This window comes from Homalodisca vitripennis, chromosome 7 (assembly GCF_021130785.1).
Source record: "Homalodisca vitripennis isolate AUS2020 chromosome 7, UT_GWSS_2.1, whole genome shotgun sequence".
NCBI lineage: Eukaryota > Metazoa > Arthropoda > Insecta > Hemiptera > Cicadellidae > Homalodisca > Homalodisca vitripennis.
The window spans coordinates 46,426,634-46,447,216 of record NC_060213.1 but is presented as its reverse complement, the minus strand read 5'-3'; the positions used below and the strand labels follow the sequence as shown (position 1 = coordinate 46,447,216).

General features: G+C 36.5%; 1 protein-coding gene across 1 annotated transcript; it reads right to left on the bottom strand.

Moving 5' to 3' along the window:
- Nucleotides 1-259: 259 nt before the first annotated feature.
- On the bottom strand, nt 260-20,321 carry LOC124365806 (facilitated trehalose transporter Tret1). The gene is made up of 4 exons (XM_046821831.1): nt 20,154-20,321; nt 17,949-18,157; nt 4,339-4,608; nt 260-2,747 (listed from the first exon to the last, which is right to left on the bottom strand). The coding sequence occupies exons 1-4, from the start codon at nt 20,281-20,283 to the stop codon at nt 1,914-1,916; spliced, it is 1,443 nt and encodes a 480-aa protein (XP_046677787.1). The 5' UTR covers nt 20,284-20,321; the 3' UTR covers nt 260-1,913.
- Nucleotides 20,322-20,583: the final 262 nt, after the last annotated feature.

The window sequence follows — 20,583 nt, the reverse complement described above, 5'->3', positions numbered from 1 at the left end:
ATGAAATATACACAAATTCAATAAATATCAATGTCTACTTTTTTACAGTTATGATTTTTTAAATGATTTTAATCATTTCACTACAACGTTATGGTAAATATATACAAAATTTGAAAATAAATCCGCTGTCTGGAAAAGTTTCTAGAACTTCGAGTGTCAAATATTTAGAACCATTGACAAAAATAGTACATACGCACATGCACATCGTAAATATTTGTATACTCATATGTGTTAAAGGAGTTGAAATAAAAGACAAGTATAAAAAAGAAAAAGTTTAAATTACGTTACTTTTATACAGTGTACTCATGTACTACATTAAAATATTAAGCTATAAGTAGGCTACATTTATTCTTGGAATAAGTGTAACGAACTATAATACACTATCACAGTTTCTTATCATATATAACTTAGTAGATTTATTCTACGATAATAATTTCTTAACTTTGTATAAAGTGGTAAACAATGATTTGTGCAGCACTGTTTTATGAAATAAGCATTTCTTTTATTTTGCAATGTACCATAATTTGTAGGAAGTCTATATTATTTATTATATTTATTGTAAAGTAAACAGAATAAAATTACATTTCTAAGTACCTCGGTGAACTATATACAATAAAATAGTTTAATAAAACGCAAATATCACAATTAAACTAAATAGAAACCCTAAATAAGAAGATTTAATGCACTAAATTACCCGTACAGGTGACTTAAGTAAAATACGTTAAAACAGCTGTAGAAAAATTTCATAAAGTAACTTAGTCAAACATTTTGTCAGTTTCTATATAAAAAAATAAAGGTCTAAAATGAAGCTCATAATTACGTTTGTCCAAATGCTTAATAACTATGTATTTTCGACATTCATTTCGTAACAATTGACTTCTTTCGTTTATTTTATTCAATTTATTGTACAAATTCAATCACTGATTTAAAAACATGATTATATAAATTATTCATTCAAAAGAATAAAATTAACTGTTACAGCAAAAAGCATAATGTGCATTTTGGATATAGCCTACGTTTAAAAAAAGCCTGTGGGACAAACTGAAATAATATATACAATTATCGTACAATATAATACACTAAATGGAAATGAAGAAGAGATATTTAAAAGTGTTTAAATTATGTGTCAATTGAAAGTGTTTTCAACAACTACCTTTGCAAATTATAAAATTTATTCACACCTATTTACATTACTTCAAACGTTTTATAGTTTGCAAAAATAACATTTTGTTTTTATATTCTTCTGTTCATGACAAAAACCTTATATATTATTACGTTAGTTATTAAATTGACTTATCCTTGGCCTATTTCGACTAGTTATAATTAGTAAAATCACTTAACCCTTTTGAGCGTGTTGTGTTGCATTGACTATGATTGCCAGGAGTTTTTTGTTTTATTCCTTCGGTTGTTTACATAATATAGTCCAGGAGTCGTGTGACAATGTACATTGTACAAGCAAACAACTTGGTTTGAAAAAGATAAAGAAATTTATAAAATATAAATAAGTTAACAGATCTCAAAACTACACTGTAAGAATAGGCCTACAGCGTTTTGAGTCACGGAATATCCCGTGACAATCCAGTGTTTAACCATTTCATTGATTATATGTGTAGACGTGTATATAATTATCGAAAAAAATTTAAAAAATTTTACTAAAGCTCCATATCGAAGTAGTAGCTCCATTTTTCAGAGTAGTAAATAGGTGTGTAAGACCGTTGTATAAAAAAATACAAGTCTGAATTATTTTTGGAAGAATTCAGATCCAAAAATATGTATTTGTGATGATAGTTATAGGAGAAAGGCCTCAGTTTGATCTGTAGGACTTACTCCCAAACAGCTTTACGTGGTGATATTCAGTACAAATAAAAACATACGATTGTTGTCGGTGGGTTTAAAAAAGACGTAAAAGATCCTCAGTGATGCAAGGTACTTTTTCTGGCAATCAAGGATTTATCTCTTCTGATCCAAAGATAGTTTTTGCCAACAGCAAAGTAGTTCTCAATCTGAGTAAGGGGGCGGTCTCTGGTCTCCGGCAGGAAGAAGTAGATGTAGACAGTCGCGAGGAGCGCGACTATTGCGAAGGCCAGGAACACTCCACTGGGGCCAAGGAAAGATGCGATGAAAGGATAGGACTTTGTCGTGGAGAAGATAATTACGTTCAGAATTGTAACGAAAATTCCGGACACGAAACCGCGTACTCGCGCAGGTAGAACCTCCCCGATCATCATACAAGGCAGGCTGAAGAGGCCGAAAGTGTTCATGGCGACGTAGATCATTATCAAAGTGGCGATTATGGCTATCTTTAAGTCACCGTCGATCTGAATTTTCCCATGATCATTCATCTGGAGGAAAGTGACTAGGAGGATACAGGCGAGGGCGGTTCCGATCCCGGACACGATACCGATCTTCCTCCTGCCTAACCGGAGTAGACAGACAGTGGTGACGATGGACACAACGAACCTGACGAGGGCCGTCATCACTGCGACTGTGAGACTGTGGATGTCAGTGTCCCTACATCCAGAAGCACTGGAGATCAGATTGACGCCGTAGAAGATGACGACGTAAGGGCCAGACAGGATCTGCAGGAGGGAGAAGATCAGGATGATGAGGAACGGCTTGAACACTTCTGGACGTTTGAGGGCAGTTATTTCCTCAGGCAGGACGTGGCACGTGTCCTGCTCCTGGCAAGACTCTTGGTCCTGCTGAGACTTGAGGTGCACCACCAGCAAGTGCAGTTCGTGGTTTACCTGGAACAATAATGGTTTGTATGTCACGTAGAGGTTTTGAAATCAGTTATATAATTCTTAAAACTAATTAGGCTTAATTTTTATTTCATATCGTCTGTATCAGTTTTAATAAATTACAAGTGCAATCTACAAACCTATAACTATAAGCAATACGGTTTCTCAGTAATGAAGTAATTATTAGATTACAAAAAATTATGCGAATTTAAAAATCTCGAGTAAAAATGTTAAGCAATGAGTTCAACGATGAAATTCTAAATAAATATTTATTCTTAATTAACACATTTAGGGACATTATTAATCTCTCTTGAATAAATACAATTTATTTTTCAGCAAATAGCTTAAAAAATGCCAAAACCTTTTCCTCAGAAAATCTTGCACAAGATCAAATACAACTATTGTTTCATTCCGAAGGTGTAGTGGAGTCAGTTTGAGAATTAAGATTCTGTGGAGAAATTCCTTTTTCCCGTAGGGTTATTTCTCCTATGTATATCAATTTATTTTTGAATTCTGTTAGAGAGTGATGTGTAAGATATGTGTATTTTAAAATTTGTATACTAGTTTACTTATCGTCTTAAAAGTTTTTGTAAATTACTTTGTCATTGATTTGAAGTGATCAACCTAGTTCCCGGAAGTTGTATTTATGATTAAAATTTACAATAACAAATTTGAAGACTATTTCAGACTTTCAACACTTATACAAAAAAATGTTATATCAAAGTACTGTTTCTTTTGAAAACATAAAGAATTTCAGGCATTAAAACATTGCAATTAGCATGAGTTTTAGTTTGCACAACAACCTACACTTATACACGGTTACAAACTATTTCTGAAATTAAATTTCTAACATATGTAGGTTTTGTATGCAAATAAACAGTTTTTTAGCATTTTAGAACAAAATAATTTGTTTACAAGGTACCTTTATTATTGACTTCTTAAAGTAATGTCGTATTTTTTACTGATGACAATCAATAACGTAGCCAGGAAAAATAATTGGAGGGGTCCAGACAACTGATATTTTCCCGTAGTGGATAGCGAGCAAGGCCCTAATTTGTTCCTTAAACAGTTCTTGATCTGTTTCCTTGTTCAGAACGATCTTTTAGCAGTTCATGTCAGTATTAATAAATTATTCAAATAATAATAATTGTTTACTAAAAAGTAATGACAAATTTGGACCCCTTGAACCCCCTCGCTGGCTACGTCCTTGATGGAAATATTCATCTTTATAATATCCAGATGGTAAATTCATTGCCTGTTTTTGGTAATATTACGCTGCAAAGGTGGTCCGATAGCGAGTTACTACTTGCTGGTCAAGATTTGCCTCAGGACTGCTTTTCTGAAAAGTGCAATGCTAAGACCAAAAACATCGTATCCTTCAGGAAATCTGGCCCTACCAAAGGTCGATACTTACTTAGCGTTCCTACTAAGTTTAGAGTGTATCTCGACTAAGAAGTGCAATTTTATTAGTGCAACTACTGGAATTTAGGACAAATACATTTGCTTGTTTACTTGGCATTATTAAGGAACTTATACAAACGTAAATAGCTCCAGCAGCACGTTTTATACTTTGGATTTCTCGAAAGTTGTGACTCACCTTGCATTGATCTCCACCACGCAGCCACAGCAGAGACTTTCTGGCCTTATCGACGCGACCAGAGTTCACGAGCCACACTGGGCTCTCTGGCAGAGTAGCCATCAGGATCAGACCGGCAGCAGGCAGGGCCGAGGACAAGGCTGCGACCACTCGCCACGGCCATATACTACCTAGAGTGTACACCATGAGGATGCCCAGAGCGTACGAAAGGTTTGGAGAGCTTGCAAACACTCCTCTAAGTCTTGGTTCGGAAACTTCTCCTATCAGCACCTGTCAGCACAAGTCTACTTAGTAAATGTAAAAAAGTATGAAGGAGAATGCAAACACTACAAAGTGTACATGATCACGGTACATGCAACGTACAAAAGTTGCGGTGTTTAGAACACTTATCGAGGTCTTGGCTTGGATACTTCACCTATCAGAACCTTTTACAAAGTGTGCATCATCACTATACATACAGTGTACAAAAATAAGAGAATTGAGAATACTTCATGAAATCTTGTCTCGGCTAATTCTTCTATCAGAACCTGTGACAGGGTATGCATTATATCACTTACACAAAGCGTACGAAGGTTGGGAGAGCTTGTGAACACTCGTCAAAGCTTCGGTACTTCTATCAGGTCCTGTTACAGAGTGTACATGATCATGATACACACAGTGTACTAAGCGTGGGAGAGCTTGTGAACACTCGTCAAAGCTTCGGTACTTCTCCTATCAGGTCCTGTTACAGAGTGTACATGATCATGATACACACAGTGTACTAAGGTTGGGAAAGCTTGTGAACACTCGTCAAAAGCTTCGGTACTTCTCCTATCAGGTCCTGTTACAGAGTGTACATGATCATGATACACACAGTGTACTAAGGTTGGGAAAGCTTGTGAACACTCCTCAAAGCTTCGGTACTTCTCCTATCAGGTCCTGTTACAGAGTGTACATGATCATGATACACACAGTGTACTAAGGTTGGGAGAGCTTGTGAACACTCGTCAATCAATCAATCAATCAATTCATTTATTGCCAAAAAACATAACATGCATAGGCATTCGTCAAGAAAATTATAATATCCTAACTTAAAGTATAGACTTACTGACAGATCAAACACAACAAGACCAAATCAATATAACAGGAGTGATCTACAATTTATTATCCTCAACGTATTCCCGGACACTGTAATATTCTCTCGAAATAAGAAATTTTTTCAGACGATTTTGAAATTCCATATCGTCCACAACCAATTTTCAAGCAGGATGGCAAAGAGTTTAAAAAGGCGGATGCAGGAGTAAAGACTTTGTTTTTCAAAAAAAGATGTTTTATGGCAGGGTAGGATTAGGTTGTTTCTTTTTCTTAAGGAGTAATTATGGGCTGGATTAACGTTGACTGAAAAAAAGGTGGGGATACTTTTTGTAAAAAGAAAGACACTGAAGGATATAAATGGATGGGAACGTAAGGATATTATTACTGCGAAAGAAACCTCTACAAGACTGGGAACGACTCAACTTGAAAATAATCCGTATAGCTCTTTTCTGGAGACGAAAAACATTATTGAGTTTTCTTACTCTCGTATCCCCATATAGAGACTCCATAGCAAAGGTAAGGATAAAAACAGCCATAGTAAGTAAGCAAAAAGAATTTCCTCACTAGCAAAACAGGATAGTCTATACATCAAAAATATGCAGCTGCTTAGTTTTTTCGTGACTTATCAATGTGACTAAAAAAAGTTTAGCTGATCATCCAAAACAATTCCAAGATAATTAACATTCAAAGAAGGACATATTTCTGACTCTCCAATCGTTTTGAGATTCAATCAACGTTTTAGCAGACTTTCTAATTCGGAAAATCAAGAAAATTGGTTTTAGATGTATTTACAAACAGAGAGTTTTCACCCAACCACTGCAGCAAATTTACTGGCCTGAACAAAGGTTTGGATTTCAAGCTCGGCTCGATTGCAACCAGAGATGACCAAAGAGGTATCATCAGCAAACAAAAACAAACTTGGAACCTTTCACGCTTCGATGGATGTCATTTATGAATAGTAAAAATAATAAAGGACCAAGTACGGAGCCTTGGGGAACTCCAGTGCGTACTTCTCGCTCCTCAGAAAATTGTTTTCTTAAGCACCCTGTGATCATCAATAAAAGGAATTTCAACAATCTGTCTACGGTTCAGGAGATAAGAAGCAATCCAATCAAAAGCTTTCCCTCTAATTACCCAAAGTTTTCAAGTTTTCTGAGCAACAACCCGTGATCCACAACGTCGAAAGCCTTCGTAAGATCCAAAAATAGGCCAAACACGTGATTCCTGTTATCCAATGAGTTTGATACCTCAGTTAGAAGACTAAAAAATTGCAATGACTGTAGACAACCCCTCACGAAAGCCATATTGATGGTCATGTAAAATTCCATTGACAGACAGGTAATTGGAAAAGTCTGGTCAGCACAAGCCTTTCAAGAACTTTTGAAAATGTAGAAAGGATCGAAATGGGGCGGTAATTGCTAAGTTCATTTGGACTTCCTTTTTTCTTAAATATAGGTTTTACAATTGAGAGCTTCAAGTGTGATGGGAACTTTCCCAGATTCAAAATGACGAGTTCGCAATCTGTGCAAGAGGATCAGCCAATAATATCTATACAGTCAACAAAAATCCTTGATGAAAAACTCCATCAAATCCTGCTGAATTGCTTGTTTTCAAGGACTTTACGATGAGATGATTTTCATTCTTATCAGTTGGAGCAAAAAATATAGAGGAACACATACTTGATGAAGACAATGATCTTGGAGGAAACAAATGAAGAATTACCCTCAGAATCTCTCAAACTCTGGCTTATTTCTGCAAAATGGATGTTGAATTTCTCTGAAATCATCCTAGGATTGTTCATCAGATCGCCATTCTCGTCATTAAGCGTAATATGTGTGAAGGCATTAGCTTTCTTATCAGGAATGAGATCCATTAACCACATTCCAAGCAGCTCGCTGTTTATTCTGAGCCACGCTGACTGTAGGTCAATACTTTTTCGCTTTGGCGGAATGGATGCGATTCCTAAACTCCTTCTTGGTTTGAATAAAAGAAAACTCTCAAAGGATGAGAAGAGTCAAGATGCTTAGACAGCGAGTAGAGAAACAAAAGGCGATTATGAAGTTTTTTTAGATCTTCATCCAAAGGAATCCTCATCTGAGTGCCCCATGTACCGAAACTTAATCTTTTTTGTAGGAAAAACACAATCAATATAAAATGACAAAATTGCAAGAAATGAGTCAAACATTTCATCAACATCAGCGGCTCCAAAAAGCTCATGCCATGATTCACCCTCCAGAAGACTCCTCAAGACCCGAATGCCGTCCGGGGTGAAAGCACCGCTTGAATGTAAATTTAATAATATTGTGGGTTGAAGGAACAAATGAGGCAATGTCTCCAATTTGCGCATGATGATCGGAAATTCCAGTAATTAGAACCTGAGTGAAAAAACATATTCTTTGGAATATTGCTAAATATGTTGTCAATGAGTGAACTGGAACCATTAAATTCTCGAGTGAAAGTGTCTATTGTGCTCACCAAGCCGAATGAATTCATCAGATCGATAAAAATTTTAGGATGACTGACTAATGGTGGAAAAATCTATATTGAAATCACCAGACAAAACAATCCATCTGTCAAGATGGATACAGGTTTCAAGCAATGCTGAATCGATAGAAAAAAATAATTTATTTCAGAAATGCTCTGATTAGGTGGTCTATAGACACATAATATAAAATAATACTATTTGCTTCAGACTCAACTCTAAACACCACACAACTCACAAACACCTCAATCGAGAACTCAGACATATCAATTTCATAAAACTTAAGTAGTTCCTTAACTAAAATACAAACGCCTCCTCTTTTTAAGATAGAACGACAGTACCGAAGCAATACAGTAGCCCAGGCATGCTGAAAGAGTCTAGGTCCGCTTTATTAAAAAAGATGCTCAGAGATACAAAGCAAATCTGGGGAGTACAGATCAAGTTAAAACTTCAATTTGAGGCATTTTTGCCTTGGCACCCTGCACATTCTGATGGATAACTCGGAGACTTCGTAATAGAGCCCTGCCCACCAAAGAACAATTACCATTCATTAAAACACTATCCACTCTCGGCAAACAGCCCTCAAAAAACAGTCATTCTCAAGAGGATATGTGTCTTTCGGCACTGTATCCGACATAACTGGGAGTGATTCGGACATATAGTTATATGAGAGATCTCGGTTAATTAAGACATGAATAGGAGAGGTTTGGGAGCTACAATCAACAGGCTATCATGTTAAAAAGGAGACTAGCTATCCTCCTCTTCCCTGAAATGTTAAGATGGAGGCCAAAATTTGGTGTAAAGTTGAGGCTTGAATACTGAGCTGAGTGACAGGAAATGGGGCATGAACAAACTGTGAAACGATTTGAAAAATTTGTTCATATTAATCTTAGAAATCAAACTATTTAGATCAGGCCTATCCCGTCTATAAGGAAGGCCAACCACAATCACGTTTGTGTTGCTAGTCGATGCTAATAATCTGGTAAATGAGTTTAATAATCTTCAATACTACAGTGTCCAGAGTTTACATCATTGGTCCCACCAAAAATTATCAAATAATCATTTTTACATAAATCACTAGATACATCATCTATATTCATGTACAACATGATCCAACTTAGCACCAGGTCTGACAAAAGAAAGTACATCAGAACCACTATTACATTTTTCTTGTAACAAGTTACTTAGGCAGTTTACCATGACTGTCAGTTAACAACCTAATTTTCCTTCTTGGACGTCTTACAGAAACAGAAGGAGAGACATTTTCCTCATCGCAATATTCTGGTTGTTAAGCTTAACACTTCCGTACTGATTGCATTTGTTTTACTATTAGCACATTTGTTTGACCTAGAAGTCTTGTGTCTCTTAAGGTGACTAGGAGAGTTGTGCAATCTTATTGGACTACCAAAATCTCCACTTCCTCTTGGAGTTACCTCTACCACCTCACAAGGAGGTTCAGATTCGTCAAGGGAAAGAGAGGATGGAGTAAGGATTATTGTGCTCAAAAAGAGACATCAAAAGGCATCGTCAAAGCTTCGGTACTTCTCTATCAGGTCCTGTTACAGAGTGTACATGATCATGATACACACAGTGTACTAAGGTTGAGAAAGCTTGTGAACACTCGTCAAAACTTCGGTACTTCTCCTATCAGGTCCTGTTACAGAGTGTACATGATCATGAGACACACAGTGTACTAAGGTTGAGAAAGCTTGTGAACACTCGTCAAAGCTTCGGAACTTCTCCTATCAGGTCCTGTTACAGAGTGTACATGATCATGAGACACACAGTGTACTAAGGTTGAGAAAGCTTGTGAACACTCGTCAAAGCTTCGGTACTTCTCCTATCAGGTCCTGTTACAGAGTGTACATGATCATGAGACACACAGTGTACTAAGGTTGAGAAAGCTTGTGAACACTCGTCAAAACTTCGGTACTTCTCCTATCAGGTCCTGTTACAGAGTGTACATGATCATGAGACACACAGTGTACTAAGGTTGAGAAAGCTTGTGAACACTCGTCAAAGCTTCGGAACTTCTCCTATCAGGTCCTGTTACAGAGTGTACATGATCATGATACACACAGTGTTCGGAGGTCAGGAGAGCTCGTGAACACTCGTCAAAGCTTCGGAACTTCTCCTATCAGGTCCTGTTACAGAGTGTACATGATCATGATACACACAGTGTACTAAGGTTGAGAAAGCTTGTGAACACTCGTCAAAGCTTCGGTACTTCTCCTATCAGGTCCTGTTACAGAGTGTACATGATCATGAGACACACAGTGTACTAAGGTTGAGAAAGCTTGTGAACACTCGTCAAAGCTTCGGTACTTCTCCTATCAGGTCCTGTTACAGAGTGTACATGATCATGATACACACAGTGTACTAAGGTTGGGAGAGCTTGTGAACACTCGTCAAAGCTTCGGAACTTCTCCTATCAGGTCCTGTTACAGAGTGTACATGATCATGATACACACAGTGTACTAAGGTTGAGAAAGCTTGTGAACACTCGTCAAAGCTTCGGAACTTCTCCTATCAGGTCCTGTTACAGAGTGTACATGATCATGAGACACACAGTGTACTAAGGTTTAGAAAGCTTGTGAACACTCGTCAAAGCTTCGGTACTTCTCCTATCAGGTCCTGTTACAGAGTGTACATGATCATGAGACACACAGTGTACTAAGGTTGAGAAAGCTTGTGAACACTCGTCAAAACTTCGGTACTTCTCCTATCAGGTCCTGTTACAGAGTGTACATGATCATGATACACACAGTGTTCGGAGGTCAGTAGAGCTCGTGAACACTCGTCAAAGCTTCGGAACTTCTCCTATCAGGTCCTGTTACAGAGTGTACATGATCATGATACACACAGTGTACTAAGGTTGGGAAAGCTTGTGAACACTCCTCAAAGCTTCGGTACTTCTCCTATCAGGTCCTGTTACAGAGTGTACATGATCATGATACACACAGTGTACTAAGGTTAAGAGAGCTTGTGAACACTCGTCAAAGCTTCGGTACTTCTCCTATCAGGTCCTGTTACAGAGTGTACATGATCATGAGACACACAGTGTACTAAGGTTGAGAAAGCTTGTGAACACTCGTCAAAACTTCGGTACTTCTCCTATCAGGTCCTGTTACAGAGTGTACATGATCATGATACACACAGTGTTCGGAGGTCAGGAGAGCTCGTGAACACTCGTCAAAGCTTCGGAACTTCTCCTATCAGGTCCTGTTACAGAGTGTACATGATCATGATACACACAGTGTTCGGAGGTTGGGAGAGCTTGTGAACACTCGTCAAAGCTTCGGAACTTCTCCTATCAGGTCCTGTTACAGAGTGTACATGATCATGATACACACAGTGTTCGGAGGTTGGGAGAGCTTGTGAACACTCCTCAAAGCCTTGGCCCGGTTAATTATTTTACTAAAACCTGTAACAGGGTGTACATTATATCACTTACACAAAGCGTACAAAGATTGGGAGAGCTGACGAACAATCCTTGAAGCTTTGGCTTGGTATTTCAGCTATTACAACATGTTTCAAAAGGTACGTGATCGTGATACACACAGTGTAAGAAAGTTTCGGAGTTGATAATACTTCTTGAAACCTTGGCTTGGATACTTCTACTAAAGCACCTGTTAGAAAACTTACATGATCAAGATACACACAGTGTACGAAAATAGGGAGGTTGAGAACACTTTACGAAGTTTTGGCTCGGTTAATTCTTTTATCAGAACCTGTAACAGGGTGTACATTAGCGTACGAAGGTTGGGACAGCAGGCGAACACGACTCGAAGCATTGGCTTGTGTACTTCTCCTATCCCCTGTTACAAAGGTACTCGTATTGTTAAAAATGTCGTACAAAATAAGAACATAACGACGTAAGGTTAATTTATTGAAAATAACATCTGAAATCCAAGAAAGTTTGAATTGCGAATAACTTTATAAACTTGTTGTCTTCTTGCTGATTTTAATACGTTTAAAATATGCAGTATTTGTGTTGCAAACCGTCAATCGTGTAACAAGATTGTGAACTTGTACCACACACAGTATGCATATAATTAATGTTTCATATTTTGCCTGATTAATTCCTTAAATTAAGCAAAATACAAAGCCTATAATAGGGTGACACGCATGATCATTATTCAATTGCAATTCTTCATATCATAATTCCTAAATTACTCAAACAATCCGAAAAGTCAGTACGAGTACGATTCATTGCACTAATGTAAGAGCACAGCTCTAGTAATCATGTTATCTTACTAAACAACAAACTTGCAGGTGAGATTAGCAGAACAACTCGTATAAGCCTCCCTTGTAAGCCGAGTTGTGTGTAATTTGCTCGCAGCGAAAATCCCTGTCTAACATCAGTAGTTGGGTGTCTGACATCAACGTGAGTGTTGAGCCTGTGTTACAATTAGGTACTTTGTAAAACATGTGTATGTTACATTATAACGCAGATTTATTGCAGGATAATATGCGTTTTAAACTACAATACCTATATTATTAATACATTTCTGAAATTTTGTACGGCGATTTTGAGTATGTAAAACTGTTATTTTCTATACATTAATTGATGGTATCAATCAAAAACTTTTTACTCTAGATGTGAGTTTTGTGAATATATATATATATATATATATATATATATATATATATATATATATATATATATATATATATATATATATATATATATATAAATTAATGTTTGTGTGTTTGTCCTTTATGGAATAGCAAAATATTAGACAGACCATTATGAAAATTTGTATGTATACGTATTTTTCCACGGAGAAGGTTTATAAGCTATGCCCATTGATGTAACTCACCACCAAGCGGCGCTGCAAAAGATAAAAGGTTTAAAAAAGCGCCTGCACACTATAAACTGCAATTACGAGACAGTTACGTATATTACATAGCCAAACACTATTTGAAGGCGCTAAGTTATTATGTATATAAACTAAGCATATACATAAGAGAGAGAGAGAAAGTTTAGTTGTCTTTAAGATACATTTCTGATTGAACTTAAAGTTTGAGTGTTAGACCACTTTATAATAAAGTACATGTACGTGTACAATGGCTATAAACAGATTTTCTTGATCGTGGCAACAAGGCAAACTCTACATCGGCGTTGTAAATATAATTCAATTAAACCAGAAGTTCACATACACGGGCAAAGCTTACGAAAAGCTTGCAAAGCCGCGGGAAACAGCTAGTTTGAAATAAAATCCGACTATTGAGCATAAGCTCATATAGGGATCTGGCACACGGGCTTCAAAAAATTCCAATATTATGAACAATGTAATTTTATTTAGAACAGCTGATAACTAAAACCCAAGTGTTTCTCAGGTAGTTTCCAATCCACTAACCAACTTAATTAGCTGATTGGTTATAGTAATTAAATGCTATTAAAAAGTTATATTGTCTTTTGTTTATAGTTAAAAAAGAGTATAGGTACAATGCATAAGCTAATCTAAACACCTAGTTAATGGGTTACAATTTTATTGGTTCATATTAAGATTCTTTATTGAACATATTCTTGGAGAATGGAACAAAAGTCAAATGGTCAAATTGACTGTCTATTTAGTATTTCAGAGTATTCTTCTAGTAAAATTTAATGATACTTAATATATAAAATAATCATGATGTATCCATTAACTTGAAATTTGTAATATACTGTATGAGGTATCTATGTAGGGAACTGTTAATTTCGTGTGAATTTTGAGTTAAGTTCTAAGTTCATAGTCCTCTAAGGGCAGCGTCTGGAATCTGACACTGTCGCAGAACTGACTTCTGGATGTAGAGAGTTAATTTTTAGCTTTTTCTTCACTGACTTTTTAGATATCTTCAAACAAACATGACTCCAGATTCCAGGAGCCAAATCTCTGACAACATCAGATCCAGACGCTTTATTAAGAGGAAAGTAAACTGACTCTAAACTTAACATTCACACTCTGTGTAAGATTTTATGTTGAATTACATACTCGTATACAGGTGATGCTGTTAAAGACTATAGTAATCGTCAACACTTGAGAAAATAGCCAATAATGAATTTCACCCTAATTTACTGTACATTTAAGAACAGTTTTAGATGATGTGCAAAATGGTTGTACCTAAATAATGATCTTTTTATGTAGATGTAAACTATCCGCATAGTAGGAGAACTTAAAAATAAAATCAAGCACATAATTATGCTACATAACGGGGCTTGTGGAAACAATAATTTTACCAATACAAACAAATAAGTTGGTATACAAATTGATCTTATGAAGATCCTGCCTAACTTCGTTGGCAGCTGCTTAGGCTATATCCTTCCAATTTGGCAGCTGTTCAAACTGAAAAAATCACAACTTAAATATTTATGGAGCTACAAATTAAATAAAGAGGGTTCTGGAATGCTTATAACATTTCCTAAATTTTTGCAATAAACAGTTTTTATCACAAAGAACTGGAAAAAGAAATGATGACCCAAGTTCAAACAGGATTTGGAGAATGATTTTATACATATCTCAGTCATCTTCATAGGCCAGCTTGGTACGTCATTTTGTTCTAATCTGTAACCTTTCAAAACTATTAAAAAAATCACAACTTAGTTGCTTATGTACCTACATAAGAAGTAAAAAAGTGTTTTGGAATGCATATAACGGTTCCTTGGACTGGTTTTTGAGATCAAATTACATGTAAATCCCCAAGACTAAATTATTAATATTTCAGTTGTATTAAAATCTACCTACTTGATTTTCCGACTGAGCAGGAAGGTCTTATTTATATATTAAACCTTATGGATTAGTTTTCAACACTCAACAATGAACAACGTCGTTCTTTATTCATTCTAAAAAGCTCAAATATGCTCAAATAGTCAGTTCGATAGGAAAAACTTAACATTTTTCCATTTAATTGTGTGAACTTTGAAATAGTTTGCACCAAATACGACTATTGGTGTTCTTACTTAAAGTTGTGGCGAAACATTGTCTGTAAAGCCTTTCTAATTATTTTTTTAATTGGACATGGCGTGGCGAAGAGGATGTTGTTTTTACAGGAAGTATTTACCAAACTAAGGGGAGGCTTATAATACGTATAAGCAGCTTATTCTAAAGTATTGTAATTAATTTCGATCCGCAACCTTAACGACGTGTCTGATACCCTTAATCTCTATTTAATTGCTCTTAATTGTTGAGCACTTACACCCTTCAATTACAAGTACTTTATTGCTTAACATTTTTATTCAATTATAAACAAAACATCTCATAACTGAAAAGCTCTCACTAAATGTTACTAACATCAAATGGTTCTCTCTCTCTAACATATCTTGCATTCATTTTTGACGTTAGTTAAACAGTATCAGATATTTTTTGTATTACAATTAATCAGCAACTATCGCCTTAAGTAGACTTCCAACTCTAGAAAACAGTTTTATTATTTGCTAATAAAGTCGGATATGTATGTAATTGAAGCAAAATTCAATAGAATTATCAAGTTTTACGTTAAAAGATTCATGTTATATGTGTACTTTACTTATTTTTTGTTACCTTTAGTGTTCTTTTTTAATTTCGCGGACAAAATGAGACCTACAGAAAATCAGCTACCGGAAAGTATTAGTTAAAATCGTGAAAATAATGATGTAGTCCAATGAATAAAAATTAATATTAAATATCAATAAATCAATCAATCAATGTTTATTGCAAAGATATGATTTATATGTACAGGAAAAGTCAATTCGAGTTTCAAGCTAACATTTTGTACATTCTTACCACATCAGGATCACACTCAAACATACAATTCACAACATTTCATCCTTCATCCATTTACCAATGTTCTACCTACAGCGCCGAAGTCAATCGCCTGATTGGATGATCTCCCAATCAAATGCCAAAAACCCGGTAACATTATAAAATGCTTGTGACGCTAAAAAAGCGTTTCAATCGAGACACCTTGGGTGTCGCGGGATTCTTTATGAATAAGGGCAGCTTATTGATGAAATGAACACCCGCCTGTGAGGGCAGATGTTCATAAACCACCGTTTTGTGTTTACCAGTCCGGTAGTTTCGAAATATAGAGACTTGGCATAGTCAAAAGCCGAAAGTTTTTGAAAATTTCTCTACAAGACTCTCTAAAATTCAAAGTAACTATTATTCGAATCGCTTGCTTCTGCAATTAGAACACTCTCGTCAACTGGTTGTTGGCACAGGCACCCCACTATACCACTCCGTAGGTAAGGTGGGGATAAATCAATCCATAGTACGCCGTCATCAGAACCTGAGTTGGGCAATACTTAGCTAAAGAGCTCAAGACATAAATGCCTGAGGATAATTTGGTGCAAACATGGTCAATGTGGCAATTCAATGTCAACCCTCGATCTACGTGTATTCCAAGGAATTTAATGATGTAAACTTCTTCCAGAAATAAATCTGCTAACATGACGGCAGCGCCACATTCTGAGTCAGCCGTCCGCAGAGTAAAGTTTATGAAATTAGATTTTGTTGTGTTTGTTTTGAGATTGAGGCTGTTGAAATGTTGAACGAAATTGTTGATTTCAACAAAAGTCTGTTCTTCCAAAAGAAATTTTGTTTTTCCACTGAAACAGACAGTCGTATCATTAGCATACTGCACGATTTGGTGATGAACCGATGTCATTGACATATATGAGAAACAAAATTGGACTGAGATTGAAGAACTTGAGTTCTGTCACTTAGAAATGATCTAAGTCACAAGTATGGCACGCCTGGAATGTCAAATGTTCCAGATTTTTAAGCATAGTTTTGTGGTCAACACAGTAAAATACATTTGATAAGTCGAGAAACGCACCTAGAGCGGTATTTCGATTTTCTAATCCCTCTACAACCAAGTCGACCAGACTCATAACAGCGTCTACAGTCGATTTACCTTTCCTGAACCCAAACTGTTCATTTGAAAGTCGGTTATGTTTATTCAAATACTGCAGCATTCTTGTCAAAAATATTCTTTCAAAGACTTTGATCAAAACTGGAAAAATTGAGACAGGCCTATAGTTGTTTGTTGAACTGAGAATTGGAGTAACTTTCGCGGTTTCAAGGAGTGAGGGAAAGAAATTTAGACAGTTCTATTTTTTTTGGAGAGGCAAGTTTTGAGGAGAGCAATGTTTTTAGGCCTTATGTCTCTTACTGTTTAAGTAATTTTGGGCTCCCCCTTAATTCTCTTTTCATTAATATTATAACCTCTTGGCCATAGTGGTCCGAGATTGCTGTGTTAACAACGGATACTGCGACGTTTGGTAGATTTGAAATGACATTTTATATGGCTGTATGAGGTTTTGCAGTTACTCGCGTGGGAGTCGTGACCAACAACTCAAGGCCAAAAGATGTCAACAAATTGATAAATTGTTTGGTGGTTTGATGTTTGTTGTCCATCGCGTTACTGTTGAAGTCGCCCGTCAGGACGAATTATTGTCGTTGGTAGGTTAGGTCTGTAAGTAAGGATTCTAATTTAGAAAAATATTTCTTCGTTTCCGCTGGGAGACCTATAGATTCCAATTAGAAAAAATGTTGAATTGCCTGATTGAAGTTTGATACAAACTGCTTCAAAATCTCGTTCGACTGTTTCCCATATCCTAAAATATGTAAAATGAAAATTGATTTTTCAAAAATATTGCACCGCCTCCTCCTTTGGAGTGGTGTCTACAAAATACGTTAGCCAATTTGTAATTTGTAATTTTGCTGAGGTGAAACCGTTGAAAGAGATTTAATATAACGCAAATATTGACAGCGGTGATAATCCGATCTGAAAGGTACAAGCCATCAATAAAAATAGCTAAAGAATGGATTAACCATCAATAGACTCCATAAAAGTTCTAACTTCAGTTAATAATCCAGTACATTTTCATCACTCGTTGCTCTGGTGGCATTTTTGAGATAGACTACGACTTTTACTTGCATTCATACCAACCTAAGTTGCTGCTGAAAGCAAAGAATTGTAAAGCACTTCTTTGAGCAATTTCTGTTGTCAGTCATACACTTAGTATGTACAGTAAAGTGCATTCTGAATATCTGAAGTCCCTTAAATAAATCCAAATCCAATGTCTCACCTGAGATGTGGCGGGGACCATCCCTACAGCGAATCCTGCCAACATTCTACCAGCAGCGATCCACCACAGATCAGGAGCTATCGCGATGAGGAACCATCCGGCAACCATGGGCAAGGACGAGAGTTGCAGAACACACCTGCGACCCAGTCTGTCCATGAGTGGACCGGCGAGCAGTGAACCCAAAGGGGACATGATGGAATGGACGCTAGCTGTAACAAGGAATACACCGGGAGTAAGTGGAAAGTGTCTGGCATTATTTGGTGACTGGAATATCCTAAACAGTCTGGTTTCAATATCTTCCTAACAGGAAGATTTTAAGTGGTCAACAGAAAGCAGAATAAAATAATTATATTATTCCAAAAAGTTAGGGTTGTAAAGTCTTCTTGACTTAAATGTAAGAGGGCGCTAGTATGTTGCCAGCTGCGCACCAGGTAGGGATTAACGTTGCTATGGTGGAAAGGGTTGATTCGATGAGAATATTGTATTAAGCTCCAATTCACCTTCCGCTTAGAGCAGCGTCTGAAATCAATTGTGCACCTTATGACACAATAATAATACCTATCTAAGAAGTTCTATCTAGACTACCTTGGGAAGTGGCCAGGCAACCACACTGAGCTCATATATAGCATAGGCGCCTCTGGTGTCGAAAAAATGCAAGGAGTTCGTTTGAAACGTCTCCGTCGCTAAAAACGTAGCCAGGAAAGAATGTTGGAGGGGGTCCAGACAACTGATATTTTCCCGTAGTGGACAAAGAGTAAGGCCCCATTTTGTCCCTTAAAAAGTTCTTGACCCGTTTTTGTTGAGAACGATCTTTCAGCAGTACATATTAGTAATACTGAATTATTTAAATAATAATAATAGTCGTTCACCAAAAAAGTAATCGAAAAAATTTGAAAATGGTGGGGGGCTCGGATCCCTTGGACCCCCTCGCTGGTTACGTCCTTGTTCGTCACTAACTTTATATGGATCTCTTAAGACAGACATTAACTCCAGTTTCCAGGAGTTAATCTCTACCAGGGTCAGATTTCAGACACTGAAATAAGTAGAAGGTGAAACGGGGCTTAACTCAATATTCGCATAGAGTTAAAGTTTAAAACTGCGTTATAAATAAGCATTCGTCTATAATGCATACATGTGTCATTACAGAACCTTAGATTTTAGCGTTTAAAAGCTAAAGAGTTGTAAAATATTCAATTATCTGTTTATACTAATTGTTTTTTGTGTTGTGTTTGTTATACTTATCGGCATCGGTATGGCTATTAGTCATCGCCTATATAAACGAGAGATTCAGACCAGCTTGTCGAAAGGTGCTCAATGCTTAACTTAAGAAAGAGTTAAGTGTGTTTACTTAAGAAAGAGTATTCCCACTCGTATATCTGGATGAAGAACTGAGAATTGCTCTCCAAAGGGACGAGGAAAGCAAGGACGTAGTGCTACAAATATAGACCAAGGCACGAATTGAAGGAGTAAGGCAGAGTGCGCTTGTGAAATCAATTCTAACACTGTCAAGTTTAAAATTCTGTTAAAAACATAACGAGTTATAGTAGGTTTTTATTATTTCTTGTAAAATTTGGTCCCAAATGTGATTTGTATCATGATAGTGTTAGGATATGATGCTTAGTATTAGTTTGATTTGTCAGCAGCTACAGGATTTTGTTATGTATCAGTCTACGAGAAGATATTGTATGCAATTCTACATTATTTTACCACTTGATACGTTGTGATTGATTGTATTCCGGTATACAAAGGAACGCGGTGTGGGTTATTGAGTCGGTTTTGCAAATCAGAAGCCTACCTTTTGCTTTCCTATTTTGTGTGGCTCACATTTTTGATAAATATGTTCACAGAATTACTATTGCCGTCGTTTACAGATCCTCTTGTACTGAGTTTGATGCCTTCTTAGACTCAAAGAGAGTTACTAAGGCCAAATGTTACCAAAGAGTAACCGTCTTAGAAGCTGTAGAGGGGGAGGTATCGTAAGGGACAGAAAATTAATACCGTCAGCTGAATCATTTCGGATATGTTTTAGTAGGCACCAAACCTAGAGCTTTTTTCTGGTTCAGGTTTTACACATTTATTCTCAAGGAATTTAGTTCCTTGGCAATAAATTTGAACGGAAATTGCCATACTGTAGCACGGAAAAAGCCATTCAAAAAAGTAAACGTTAATACTGAAAAAGTAAATGGAATGGTCGAGCGAACCTACCGATCCAAGACGCCCAGTTGTCATCGGTGGGAATGTCGGAATTGGGGGCTTGTAGTTGCGGCAGGAGAATGGCTGAGAACCCGATGGGCATCCCACTTCCGGTGACCAGGAGGATGATGGCTCCATTCATTAGGCACTGTAACAACAGATTTGGAATTGGAAATAACTGTTGTTAGCATAGTATTTACTTATAATCTTATATACTCGTAGTTCAAGTACTACACTTTTTGTTTTGCAGAAATTAAGTTTTCAATTTTAAAAATTGATTTTTGGTTGCTGAAAAGATATATCATAACAAATATATGGACAGTAAAATTTACTCACGTATTACCTATATCTGTTTTTTAAGAAATTAAACAAAAGAGTAATAATACTATTGTCTATGCCTGTTAAAAGTATAATTATACAGACAGCTACCGCTTGTATGAAA